The sequence below is a fragment of the Cervus elaphus genome, chromosome 11, assembly GCF_910594005.1.
Source record: "Cervus elaphus chromosome 11, mCerEla1.1, whole genome shotgun sequence".
NCBI lineage: Eukaryota > Metazoa > Chordata > Mammalia > Artiodactyla > Cervidae > Cervus > Cervus elaphus.
This window is the reverse complement of record NC_057825.1, coordinates 102,518,194-102,532,489: the sequence shown is the minus strand read 5'-3', so window position 1 is coordinate 102,532,489 and position 14,296 is coordinate 102,518,194. Positions and strand designations below refer to the sequence as shown.

At 37.6% G+C, this 14,296-nt stretch overlaps 1 protein-coding gene across 1 annotated transcript; it reads right to left on the bottom strand.

The window, feature by feature from the left end:
• Nucleotides 1-12,783: 12,783 nt before the first annotated feature.
• Nucleotides 12,784-13,710, bottom strand: LOC122702511 (olfactory receptor 140-like). Its single transcript, XM_043916115.1, has one exon. It carries the CDS (start codon nt 13,708-13,710, stop codon nt 12,784-12,786), a length of 927 nt encoding a protein of 308 aa, XP_043772050.1.
• Nucleotides 13,711-14,296: the final 586 nt, after the last annotated feature.

Genomic DNA, 14,296 nt, shown 5'->3' with positions numbered 1-14,296 from the left:
TGCATTCCCACCAACAGTGTAAGAGGGTTCCCTTTTCTCCACACCTTCTCCAGCATTTATTGCTTGTATACTTTTGGATAGCAGCCATCCTGACTGGCGTGTAATGGTACCTCATTGTGGTTTTGATTTGCATTTCTCTGATAATGAGTGATGTTGAGCATCTTTTCCTGTGTTTGTTAGCCATTTGTATGTCTTCTTTGGAGAAATGTCTGTTTAGTTCTTTGGCCCATTTTTTGATTGGGTCATTTATTTTTCTGGAATTGAGCTGCAGGTGTTGCTTGTATATTTTTGAGATTAATCCTTTGTCTGTTGCTTCATTTGGTATTATTTTCTCCCAATCTGAGGGCTGTCTTTTCGCCTTACCTATAGTTTCCTTTGTTGTGTAAAAGCTTTTAAGTTTAATTAGGTCCCATTTGTTTATTTTTGCTTTTGTTTCCAATATTCTGGGAGGTGGGTCATAGAGGATCCTGCTGTGATTCATGTCGAAGAGTGTTTTGCCTATGTTCTCCTCTAGGAGTTTTATAATTTCTGGTCTTACATTAGATCTTTAATCCATTTTGAGTTTATTTTTGTGTATGGTGTTAGAAAGTGTTCTAGTTTCATTCTTTTACAAGTGGTTGACCAGTTTTCCCAGCACCACTTGTTAAAGAGGTTGTCTTTTTTCCATTGTATATCCTTGCCTCCTTTGTCGAAGATAAGGTGTCCCTAGGTACGTGGATTTATCTCTGGGCTTTCTATTCTGTTCCATTGATCTATATTTCTCTCTTTGTGCCAATACCATACCCTCTTGATGACTGTGGCTTTGTAATAGAGCCTGAGGTCAGGCAGGTTGATTCCTCCAGTTCCATTCTTCTTTCTCAAGATTACTTTGGCTATTCGAGGTTTTTTTGTATTTCCATACAAATTGTGAAATTATTTGTTCTATTTCTGTGAAAAATCCCGTTGGTAGCTTGATAGGGATTGCATTGAATCTATAGATTGCTTTGGGTAGTATAGCCATTTTGACAATATTGATTCTTCCAATCCATGAACACGGTATATTTCTCCATCTGTTTGTGTCCTCTTTGATTTCTTTCATCAGTGTTTTATGGTTTTCTATGTATAGGTCTTCTGTTTCTTTAGGTAGATATACTCTTAAGTATTTTATTCTTTTTGTTGCAGTAGTGAATGGTATTCTTTCCTTAATTTCTCTGTTTTCTCATTGTTAGTGTATAGGAATGCAAGGGATTTCTGTGTGTTAATTTTATATCCTGCAACTTTACTATATTCATTGATTAGCTCTAGTAATTTTCTGGTAGAGTCTTTAGGGTTTTCTATGTAGAGGATCATGTCATCTGCAAACAGCGAGAGTTTCACTTCTTCTTTTCCTATCTGGATTCCTTTTACTTCTTTTTCTGCTCTGATTGCTGTGGCCAAAACTTCCAACACTATGTTGAATAGTAGTGGTGAGAGTGGGCACCCTTGTCTTGTTCCTGATTTCAGGGGAAATGCTTTCAATTTTTCACCATTGAGGGTGATGTTTGCTGTGGGTTTTTCATATATAACTTTTATTATGTTGAGATATGTTCCTTCTATTCCTGCTTTCTGGAGAGTTTTAATCATAAACAGGTGTTGAATTTTGTCAAAGGCTTTTCTGCATCTATTGAGATAATCATATGGTTTTTATCTTTCAATTTGTTAATGTGGTGTATTACATTGATTGATTTGTGGATATTAAAGAATCCTTGCATTCCTGGGATAAAGCCCATTTGGTCATGGTGTATGATTTTTTTAATATGTTGTTGGATTCTGTTTGCTAGAATTTTGTTCAGGATTTTTGCATCTATGTTATTGCATCAGTGATATTGGCCTGTAGTTTTCTTTTTTTGTGTGGCATCTTTTTTGATTTTTTTTGAATGAGAGATCATTCTTATAGAAAATAATCAAAACTTAGTATTAACTGCTTCATATATACTAGGCATGGTGCAAAGAATTTTATTAAAATAATTTCATTTAACATGTTTAAAACAAGTTACATGTTGTTGGAAGATAGGAAAATTGAGACAGAGAAGGCCAGCAATGTGCCTGTCCTAAGTGCATAGAGTGAGTGAGGAGCAGACCAAAAGATACAATTCAAGACTAACTGATCTCAAATCTTTAAAAATAAAACAATAATTATTTATTTATTTGTGTTTGCTCTGGGCCTTTTGTTGCTGTGCTTGGGCTTTCTCTAGATTCAGAGAACGGAGGCTACTCTCTAGCTGTGGGACATGAGTTTCTCACTGTGGGGGCGTCTTCTGTTGCAGAGCATGGGCTCTAGGCCCAAAGTCTTCAATGCTTGCAGCACGTGGGCTCAGCAGTTGAAGTGTGCAGGCTCTGCACACGTGGGCTTCAGTAACTGCAGCACTCAGGCTCAGTTACTGTGTTTTGCAGGTCCCAGAGCTCTGGCTCAGTAGTTGTGGCACATGGACTCAGCTGTTTCATGGCACGATGGAACCCTTGTCCCCTGCATTACCAGGCAGATTCTTATCCACTGTGCCACCAGGAAAGTCCAAATCCCAAGTCTTGATCTTGGTTTGGACCCCACATTACCTTTCATGTAAAAACTTACCAAATAGTAAGTGGGAGGTTTCTTTAACATCCATCTATCAACAAAGACTTTCAGAAGACTGTTTCTCATGGAGACCATAAGTCATTTGGGAATTTGAAAAATGTCAGTTTCTTCCTCTGAGAATTTCCCATCTCCTCTCTCAGGCAGAATTAAGAATTATACAGGTATTTTCCTTACTCTGATAACTTAGTTAATAAGACATTACTAAACCTGTGCATTTCTAATCTGCCCTAAATTTGTTATTAAAAGGAAATATCATGCATTGAACACTTATTATTGACAATCACTTTTCATATTTAATTTAAAAATAACTACATGAGATGAAAATATTATTCTTATTTCATAAATAGAAAATCTGAGGCTAGAAAATTACTTTCACTTGTCTAGGATGGTGTACCAGTAAGCAATAGAATTAAAAGCCCATTACTGTTGTTTCATTTCTGAGTTATTAGCTGTCTTATTTAAGAGCTCTCAGAAATCCGCAATCTCTGGAAAATGTTGGACATATTTCAACAGAGCAAAATAACTATCCTGGATATCATATTATATTTTAAGTGAGCTTTTTGAGAATTCAAACACATGGGGGCCAAATTTTGGTCTACAAATAAGCAAACAGATAATAAATCTTAGGCACTGAGAAATAATAGTTTATTGTTGTTGTTATTGTTCAATCTTGAAGTTTTGTTGGACTGTTTGTTACCTGTGGACTGTAGCACACCAGGCTCCTGTCCTTCACTATCTCCCAGAGTTTGCTCAAATTCCTGTCCTTAGAATCTAATTATTCTTTATTGTGCAAACAAAGAATCTGAGACTCAGTAAGGAAAGCAACAGTTCTAAAATTGCACATTCTGATACTGGCAGTTTAAAGATAAGAATTCAGGTTACCTAAATCCCAATCTGTTTTATCTTTGCCTTATATGGCATTGCTGATATCCTCACTTGTTAGAGAGTAAGGAGAACAATAGGAATTGTTTTTTGTTTGTCTAACTGATGTATGTAACTACTTCAATGAGCTTCACTGTTTTCCAGTGAGACCTGCCTAGGGAAACGAAGATGTTAAGAGACTATAGGCAAATAAATCCTTTGACTCAATCCCATAGGGCTTTATCATATAAATATAAATCACTTTATATGATGTGTTTTCTCTGTGGCTCAGTCTGTAAAGAATCAGCCTGGAATACAGGAGATGCAGGTTGGATCACTGGGTCAGGAAGAATCTTGAAGAAGGGAATGGCTACCCACTCTGGTATTCTTGTCTGGAAAATTCCATGGACAGAGGAGCCTGGTGGGCTACAGTCCATGAGGTCACAAACAGTCAGACACAACTGAGTGATTAACACTTTTAAAGATTAACAATATGGTATTTTTTAAGTTTCCATTTTCCACACTGATTTAGCATGGCTCTCCATTTGTTGCTAAACCAAAAAATTAATTACACAGGAATGGGATAAGACTTATTCCCTACACTCTCAAATCTCTTTAGGAGCACAAGAATATGGTGCTTCTTTGTGCTAACTGTTTAGGAATGGGAGGTTTCTTTCCCAAAAGCATTCTATTCAGTCTTGTATTATAATGACTTTACTCAAGCATCGGGGACCCAATATGGAAATGTATGCCCTCTAGGACACTCATATGCTACTAGATATTCAGAATTGGTCCAGTGTAAGAGCATCAGGTCAATGTTTTGTCACTTTGGAAATGTTAAGAAACAGAAAATGAAATGGAGTTGGAAGACTAGAAAGGGGAACTCCTAAACCCTGCCACATAGCAGAGCTCAGCAAGAAGAAAGACTCTGCTTTCCTGTCAAGGCCTAATGCAATGAAAAATCATGGGGTCTTTATTTACTAGAGCCCCCTTTCCCTCTCAACTCCCCTTTCCCTTCCATAAAAGCACTGTTCTTCCTTTGTCTTGGGGGTGATTGCACATTTTCCTCCATGTTTGCAGGCCTCAAATTGCAATTTTCCAAAACCCATCTTTGGAGAAATGTTCGTCAGTCTATTTGCTTCACATCAACAACTGTCAGTAGGTTTTCTGACCAGTGGAGGACAGTGCCATTCTGCCACCCAGGAGTGAGTTTTAGTTTATAACCTACTTCAAGTTATCTCCAAAAAGATTTGAGTACTTTTATTTGCTCAGAGCATGATTAACTGGTAAATAGTATCAGATTCCACAGAGAAAGATTAGGTTGAAGGTCTATAGCACCTATATGAGGTGATATTACAGAGGTATTATTTTAAAAAATGCTTGATGTCTCCTTTCTTCAAAAATCTCTGGGTTTGGAGGTGACTTGATGTGGAGCCATGATTTTTCTGAATTGAATTCTGATCATTCAGTACAGATCTCCATTCACTAAACCTAGTGTAAGGTGTACAATAAAGATTGATATATCTACACATATATCATATAAATATATGTACATGTATATATACATATATGTATATAGCAACAGGTTTACCATAGTAATATTAGCTATCACATTCACCATCTCACATAATTATTGTTTGTGTGTATAAGTTGAGAACATTTAAGATCTACTGCTAGCAACTTTCAGCATATAAACAGTATTGTTAATTGTTGTCACCATGCTGTGCATTGGGCTTTCCTCATAGCTCAGTTGGTAAAGAATCCACTGGCAGTGCAGGAGACCCTGCTTTGATTCCTGGGTTGAGAAGATCTGCTGGAGAAGGGATAGGCTACCCACTCCAGTATTCTTGGGCTTCCCTTCTGGCTCAGCTGGTAAAGAATCCACATGCAATGCTGGAGACCTGGGTTCAACCCCTGGGTTGGGAAGATCCCTTGGAGAAGAGAAAGGCTACCCATTTCAGTATTCTGGTCTGGAGAATCCCATGGACTGTATGGTCCATGTGGTTGCAAAGAGTCGGACATGGCTAAGTGGCTTTCACATACACACTATAACCCCAAACATCAGAGTGCCACCTTCATGACTTAGTCATTTCCCAAAGGTCCCCTATCACATACTACCACATTAGAAAGGATTTAAATTATGATTCTAGAGAGAGATGCAGACTTTCATTTTTATAGCAACATCCAAAAGTGGAGGAACAAATTACTTAAGATTTGATAAACCAAATGTTTGCTATTATTCGGTGAATAGTACTGTGTTTGAGAAGACTTTGACAAATACAAGAAATATAAGAAATTTGAATATAAGAACTCTCTCTGTAAAAGGTATAAAAATCATGATATGAGGTTTCTCCTTTAGTGTCATTTACTAGTGGAAAGCATCCATTGCCCCATATCCTTCAGTTCAATTCAGTCGCTCAGTCATGTCCGACTCTTTGTGACCCCATGAACCACAGCACGCCAGGCCTCCCTGTCCATCACCAACTCCCGGAGTTTACTCAAACCCATTTCCATCGGGTCGGTGATGCCATCCAGCCATCTCATCCTCTGTCACCCCCTTCTCCTCCTGCCCCCAATCCCTCCCAGCATCAGGGTCTTTTCCAATGAGTCAACTCTTCACATGAGGTGGCCAAAGTACTTTCAGCTTCAGCATCAGTCCTTCCAATGAACACCAAGGACTTATCTCCTTGAGGATGGACTGGTTGGATCTCCTTGCAGTCCAAGGGACTCTCAAGAGTCTTCTCCAACACCATAGTTCAAAAGCATCAATGTTTCAGTGCTCAGCTTTCTTCACAGTCCAACTCTCACATCCATACATGACCACTGGAAAAACCATAGCCTTGACCAGACAGACCTTTGTTGGCAAAATAATGTCTCTGCTTTTTAATATGCTGTCTAGGTTGGTCATAACTTTCCATCCAAGGAGTAAGCATCTTTTAATTTCATATCCTTAGCCCCACACAAATCCAGAACAATAAGTTTCTTCAATCACATGCTTCTAACCATATTAGAGGCAGTTAATATTCTATTTCAAGACTGTTTTCTGAGAGAGAGGGAGGATTTCATGAACGATGTCTCTGTCAAAGAAAACAATATAGTCTGGTAATAAAACCTGGCAATCAGTGTTAGTGATGTCCTGATGGCTTAGAGGGTAAAGAATTATCCTGCAATGCAGGGGGCACAGGAACCACAGGTTCGATCCCTGGGTCAGGAAGATCCCCTGGAGAAAGAAATTGTATCCCACTCCAGTATTCTTGCCTGCAAAATTCCATGGACAGAAGAGCCGCTGAGCTACAGTCTATGAGGTCACAAAGAGTCGGATATGACTGACCAACTAAGCACATGCCTGTTGGTCTCATAAATGGTTTGGCTGTTTGTGTTAGTCGCTCAGTCGTGTCTGACCCTTTGTGACCCATGGACTGTAGCCTGCCATGCCCCAGATGTCTCTGTCCATGCGATTCTCCAGGCAAGAGTACTGGAAGTGAAGTGAAGTGAAGTTGCTCAGTCGTGTCAGACTCTTTGCGACCCCGTGGATTGTAGCCTACCAGGCTCCTCCGTCCATGGGATTCTCCAGGCAAGAACACTGGAGGGGGTTGCCAAATCTGTGTTCCATTAATAAGAGCAATAAGAATGGCATATATTGTCAGAATCTTTCTCAACAATGATATCACTTGAAACATCTGCTGTCAAGTTCCGTAGTGCATATTTGAAGCTAATGTATGATGAATCATGCTAAAGTTATTCATAAAAACCAGAGCCTGCATCTCTATAGGGGTTATGAAACATTATAAACAAAGAGATGGGGATATTGAAAAATAGTGGAAGTTTTACCAGATATTCTAGAGTATCAGGGAAGGTGAAACAATTATCTTTATTAAAATTTAACTCCTAAAAAAGCTAGTAAACTTCAGGAGATAATGTGATTGCCCAATTGGAAAATAAGTAAGACTTGGTTATTTTTCTGCATGTATACCACATTTATTCATATTATTTTTAGAGCCTCTTTATGATAAATACTGAAACTCTGAAACATTCTTTGACCTTAATATTTTAAGCAACATAAACAAAATAGAATATGAAGAGTATATTACAGATGCAAGAGTAACCTATGTGCCTAAATATTAATATGTGCTGTCTTTGTGTGTAGGACAGTGAACCAATATTTTATGTCATATTTCTTATATTATTTTTTGAAATCTGCAATGAGCCCTATTAATCTTAAAGGGTCACTTTTTAAAGAAAGAAACATGATAAAAATCTTCCACTAATTAAATAAATTTAAAATATTAACTATAGCCTAATTCATCATATAGAAAATAAATCTGTAGTCTCAATAGAGACATTTTGCAACCATAAACTATTCATATTTTCTGAAGAAATTGTGGGAATCATTAAAAAATGTGTTTTGAGCATAATATATCCTTTAACTAAAAATAATGAAAATATTAAAAGTATATTTTGATCATTAAGACTCTTCCCAAATAAATCTGCTCATTATGCTCAACTTATTAAAGATGAGAAGATATTTATTCCAGTTAAATAATCACACATAGCTTTCCTTGGAGGAAAAAATCCTCCATAAAAAATAGATGATTAGTTTTTAAAAGAAGAATAAATTTAAGCAAGGCAGTGAAAGTATGATGCACTGAAAAATATATGACTTGATGAAAAAAATTAAAGACACGAGTAAAGAAACTTCATTTTCATGAACTGGAAGAATAAACATTGGTAAAAGTGGCTAATTTTACCGAACAGTGTGGAAGAGATCAGCTATCCAAGAAAAAATGTAAAATTCACTCATAAGCAGTTCACAGAAAAGGAATACAAATCATTTGAAATGTGCAACCAAAAAAAGCCTAAATTAATGGCATTCTGGCAATAACAGGGAATATCAACATTTTAAATGCATAAAACAGTTGACTCAACAATTCCATTTCCAGGAGCTCATATGAAGAAAACTTCAAAATTTCATTGCAGAATTATTTAAAGTTGAAAAAGACTGGGGAAAACATGAAGAAGGCCAGATGAATTAATTGCAGTGTATTTTTTTTTAAAGAAGTTAAGTAGTAGGAGGAAAGTAGAATGAGTTAGACCTATAGAAACTGGTATCTAAAAATATTCAGGAGGTTGAATAGTAAAAGGCACAATTTATACACTGAAACAGAAATGCATATATATGAAGATACCATGTGTTGTATTTGGAAGTGAAAGTCACTCAGTTGTGTCGAACTCTTTGTAACCCTATGAACTGTAACCTGCCAGGCTCCCCTGTCCATGGAATTCTCCAGGCAAGAATGGTGGAGTGAGTTAACATTGCCTTCTCCAGAGGCTCTTCCCAACCCAGGGATCAAATTTGAGCCTCCTGCATTGTGGGCAGATTCTTCACCTCTGAGCCACAGGAAAACCCAAAATTTATACACTGAAATATAAGCACAAATAAATATATAAAAATGCACTGCATTTGCACAATTTTACTTGAAGAATCCTAGCAACAGAGTGTAATGACTGCACAGGAAGGACTGGGAGAATCTGGTATGGGACGGGGAAAAGTTTAATTCTACGTTACTTCATTGTGTGTGTGTGTGTGTGTGTGTGTGTTTGTGTTTGCCAGCACTTATATTAAGCATCATGTTTCCAATTTTTATTTTAAAAAATTGAAATATATTAACTTTCTTATGGAAGATAAATGAAATTGAATAAAAAGGATATTTTCACAGAACTAAATATTTTAACCAGTACAATAAATAGAATGAAGGCAAAAGTAAGAATACAGTTAAAAATAAAAGAAAAAACAAGAAAGTAGTAAAAGTACAAGCAGACATTGATTTAAAATCAGTAACTTTATAAAATTTCATTGACAAATGCATTACTTGTCATTTATTGACTCCTTACTATAAATGCATCCTACTTTTCCAGGTACAGTGATAAATCAAACAGACTGGTTCCAAATAGGGAAAGGAGTATGTCAAGTCTGTATATTGTCACTCTGCTTATTTAACTTATATGCAGAGTACATCATGAGAAATGCTGGGCTGGAGGAAGCCTAAGCTGCAATCAAGATTGCCAGGAAAAATAGCAATAACCTCAGATATGCATATGAAACCACCCTTATGGCAGAAAGTGAAGAAAAACTAAAGAGCTCCTTAATGAAAATCAAAGAGGAAAGTGAAAAAGTTGGCTTAAAACCCAACATTCAGAAAACTAAGATCATGGCATCTGGTCCCATCACTTCATAGCAAATAGATGGGGAAACAGTGGAAACATTGACAGACTTTCTTTTGTTGGGCTCCAAAATCACTGCAGATGGTGACTGCAGTCATGAAATTAAAATATGCTTGTTCCTTGGGAAAAAACCTATGACCAACTAGACAGCATATTAAAAAGCAGAGACAATATTTTGTCAACAAAGGGCTGTCTAGTCAAAGCTATGGTTTTTCCAGTGGTCATGTATGGATGTGAGAGTTGGACTGTAAAGAAAGCTGAGTGCCAAAGAATGATGCTTCTGAACTGTGGACTGGAGAAGACTCTTGAGGAGTCTTCAAGGCTGCAAGGAGATCCAACCAGTCCATCCTAAAGGAGATCAGTCCTAAATATTCATTGGAAGGACTGATGCTGAAGCTGAAACTCCAATACTTTTGCCACCTGATGTGCAGAACTGACTCATTGGAAAAGACCCTGTTGCTGGGAAAGATTGAAGGCGGGAGGAGAAGGGGATGACAGAGGATAAGATGGTTGGATGGCATCACTGACTCAGTGGACATGAATTTGAGTAATCTCCGGGAGTTGGTGAGGGACAGGCAAGTCTGGTGTGCTGCAGTCCATAGGGTCGCAAAGAGTCAGACACGACTGAGTGACTGAACTGAACTGAATGTATGATGACCAGGTATTCTTTTTTTTGTTTTTTGTCTCTATGAAATGTTTATATAATTGAAATCACATTGAATATATAATTTCACATTATAGTTTCTCATCATAAAATTAGTACCAATTTCTCACATCATTGAACCTCAATGTAAAACATCTTCTTTATCCATTCTTCTGTTGATGGACATTTAGGTTGCTACCATGTCTTCTTTAAATGGATAGAGGAGCATTGCAGATATCTCCCACTTTCTGAAATTTCACCTTAGCCACTTCATTTTTATGAAGATGTATATCAATGCTTAATTTAGCTAATAGAAATATAACTGAAGGGAATTTTTTTGTACCCCCAAAAAATCCATTATCATAATAATATTGGTGGATTTTTTAACTTTTTCAGTTTTTCTCTTTTTTTTAAGTACAGTTAATTTACAATGTTGCATTAGTTTCAAGTGAATAATAATGTGGTTCAGTTATATATATATATATATAGAGAGAGAGAGAGAGACAGACAGAGACAGAGACAGAGAGTCATAAATATATATGTATATGTGTGTATATTTTTTTTTCAGATTTTTTTCCATTATTGGTTACCATTGTTGCAGAAATTTGGCTTCTGGACACTGTTGCCAGATTAAATCTCTGGGACAAAATTTTTGGTAAAGTAGAAAGAAATAGTTTTATTGCTTTGACTGGCAAATGGGACCACAGTGCACTAGTGCCCTCAAGAATGTGTGTCCCCCTTGGAGATGGTAGTGAAGAGTCACAGTGTTTCAGAAGCAGGGCTTGTATAGCTCATGGACTTTCCTCTGATTGGTTAGTGGTGAGGTAAGTGGGAGTCACATCATCGACCGTCTGGTTCTAAAGTCTGCATCTTCTGGGCAGCATGCATTTAGTTTCTTGCACCTGGTAGGAGTTTCAGTGTCTGCAAAGAACATAGCTCAGAATCTTTTATATAGACCTATAACAAGAACTAAAAGTTATTGACTTTGTTTAATGGTGAAACTATTATCATTTTGTTTTTCTTGACTATTTTCCTTTCCTTCTGCATTTTCTTACTTCTCTGATTAAATTTATTCTTTGGCAGAAATTTTCTACAGACAAAAGGACAGTAGTTGACATGGCCAGGAGTCTATTCTCGGAGGCCTCCTAGGGTGCTTCTATGTTACACCAATACCATTTTGAAAGAAAGACCATAATAGTTGGTCTTCTGTAAAAGAGAAGTGGTATAAGTTGAACTTTCAAAATGAGGGGGAAAAATGCAATGCTAAAGTACATGCCTACATGTGAGATAAATCTAGAACATATTGACATCATAGTCTTGAAGGACAAACTAAACCTTTAAGACTGCTGATCGTATCTGTAGACTTACACAAACCATAGGCACTATTTCTCATTTGAAAGAAAATAAGACTGATTTTTAAAGACACAGATTGGAAGTTTACAGCTGAAACTTTTGAAAGGAAGTTGTGTTCATCACAATAGCTTCTCACACATTTTATGGTGGAAGAAAGTATTGTGAGTCAAGTAGATTAGTAAACCTCTCTTGGCTTCAATTTGTTTCTCTGTAAAGTGGGGATAATGATAATGGAACCACTAGTTTATTAAATGTATATATAAACTGAGGTGAATGTACCTGATAGTTAAAGTGTTCATTTAATGTAAATATAAATATTTGTAGGAGGCCTACAGAGCAACAGCTTTGGAACCTAACTATGCTTTTATATTGAGATTTGTAAAAGATGCTTAACTTTTTTCAAATGCTTCTTCAAGTTTTAGTACAGAAAGACAAAATGTTCCCTTTATATTCAAGAAACACTGTGATCCATGAGGTTAAGAAAATAAGAGTATATTGAATAATTTCAAATTTCCTGATTTATTTTTCATTCCAAAGAAGAACTAGAGATAGATTATGAATTATCTGTTTTTCCTGTTGTGGGTGTCTCCCTTTTTGCTTTTGGTAAATTCAAAGTACATTAAGAAAAAACATAAGCTGTGATTCCCACACTCAAATGTCCCTTCCCCATGTATCTGCTAAAGAATTTCTGTCCCCTATTTGCTTTAACACAGACTAAGCAAAAAAGGGAAAAAAAAACATTTTTTTGAGATCAAGATTCTATGAAAAAAGCCAATTTCATCCAAGTAACATATATGAAGAATTTACTAAAGCAGCAGTAAGACTCTGGAGAAAAAACTTATTCTACAGTCACCAAAGCAGGGGCTTATGCTTGTTCTTCCCATTGTCTAGTCTGAATCTATGAACACGAACATTGAAGCCTTGGTAAAGTGCAATAACATGTATGAATATGCCTAAAATATACCTAGTCATTAAATCATCAATAAGTACTAGATTCTAGACATTTATTTTCTGCCAGTGGTTGGCAAATTCTTAGTGTTATTTCACAATTTACAACGGGCACAATCCTCCCTAGGTACACAAATGATCACTTAATTGGCTCATGACTACTCTAAGTTATTCTCTTCTTCAACAAACTCCTCATGGCATTTTTAACCTCTGCATTTCTCACTGTATAAATAATAGGATTTAGCATGGGAGTAAAGATTGCAAAGAACACAGCCACCCACTTGTCTGTACGGTAAGTGGCTACAGGGCGCAAGTGAGTTAATATACAAGGGACAAAAAAGCATACCACTACTGTAAAGTGGGAGCCACACGTAGAGAGCGCTTTGCGCCTGCCTTCAGAGCCGTGGGATTTCAGGGAGCTCAGGATGACTATGTAAGAGACCAATAACATGGAGAAAATAAGCACGCACCTGCCCCCACTGTTAGTTGCCACCACCATTCCGGGTTGGTAGGTGTCACTGCAGGCGAGTTCCATCAGGGAGAAGAAATCACACATGAAGTGGTCAATGACATTGGGACCACAAAAGGTCAAGTCGACCATAAAGAGAATCTGCACAGTGGCATGTAGGATCCCCCCGATCCAGGATACCACCACCAGGAGCTGGCAGAGCCCTTTTCGCATGATGGTTGTGTAGTGCAGAGGTTTGCAAATAGCCGCATAGCGGTCATAGGCCATGGCGATGAGAAGGATGATCTCTGATGCTCCCAGGAAGTGCTCCACAAAGAGCTGAGTCAGGCAGCCACCCCGGGAGATGGTTCTCCTCTGGTGCAGCAGGTCAATGGTCAATTTGGGTGTGCTCACACAGGTGAAGAAGGCATCTAAGAAGGACAAGTGAGTGAGAAAGAAGTACATGGGAGCAGAAAGCGTGGGGCTGAGGGAGATGGTGATGACAATCAGCAAGTTGGCCAGCACAGTGAATAAGAAAATGAACAGAAAGACAATGAAGAGTATTTTCTGTAAGTGTGGATTCTGCGTGAGTCCCAGGAGAACAAATTCAGTCACATTATTGGGCAGTGTAAGGACGTCCATTTAGGAAATAACCGTCTTTCCTGGGCCCCTAATTACCTACAACGGAAAAAAGAGTGATACCTTTTAATCATGAAAGGATTGTGGTCTGAATTTCTAAGAACAAAAATAGTGCAGTCATTTTTAACAGTGGAGCGTGTCCTTGGCACTTTTGTCCCAGTACTTCTTTCAAGTCTTCCTACTTCTTACAGGACGGCTTTTTAGCTTCAGACACCTGTCCCCTGTCAACTGTAAAACATCTATAGGGGCAAGATCTGATGTGCAGTTTACTGAGAAAACACTGGGCTCTCTACATGAGACCTGGATTCTCATTCTGGATCCAACTCCATGTGCTACTCTAAGTCATCTCAGTGCTCCATGACTCCAGCCCTCCTCTATGTCTATCATCTTACAAATTATAATTCCCGGATGTATCTTGTAAGCTGAGAAGTGCTGCCCACAAGTAAGAGTTATTTTCTCTTTCGTGGGTATTTACATTTGAAACTTTGGCTCCAGCAGTGGAAAGGAAGACAATATCAATAAATATCTGTCATAAACTAGATATTTTGGGAAGTGATTATAAGTCCTTGGTGACACCTTCTGTCTGGTC

What these genes read in the sequence shown, in the direction of transcription:
- LOC122702511 (XM_043916115.1), bottom strand. Translation starts at nt 13,710, where the DNA reads ATGGACGTCCTTACACTGCCCAATAATGTGACTGAATTTGTTCTCCTG.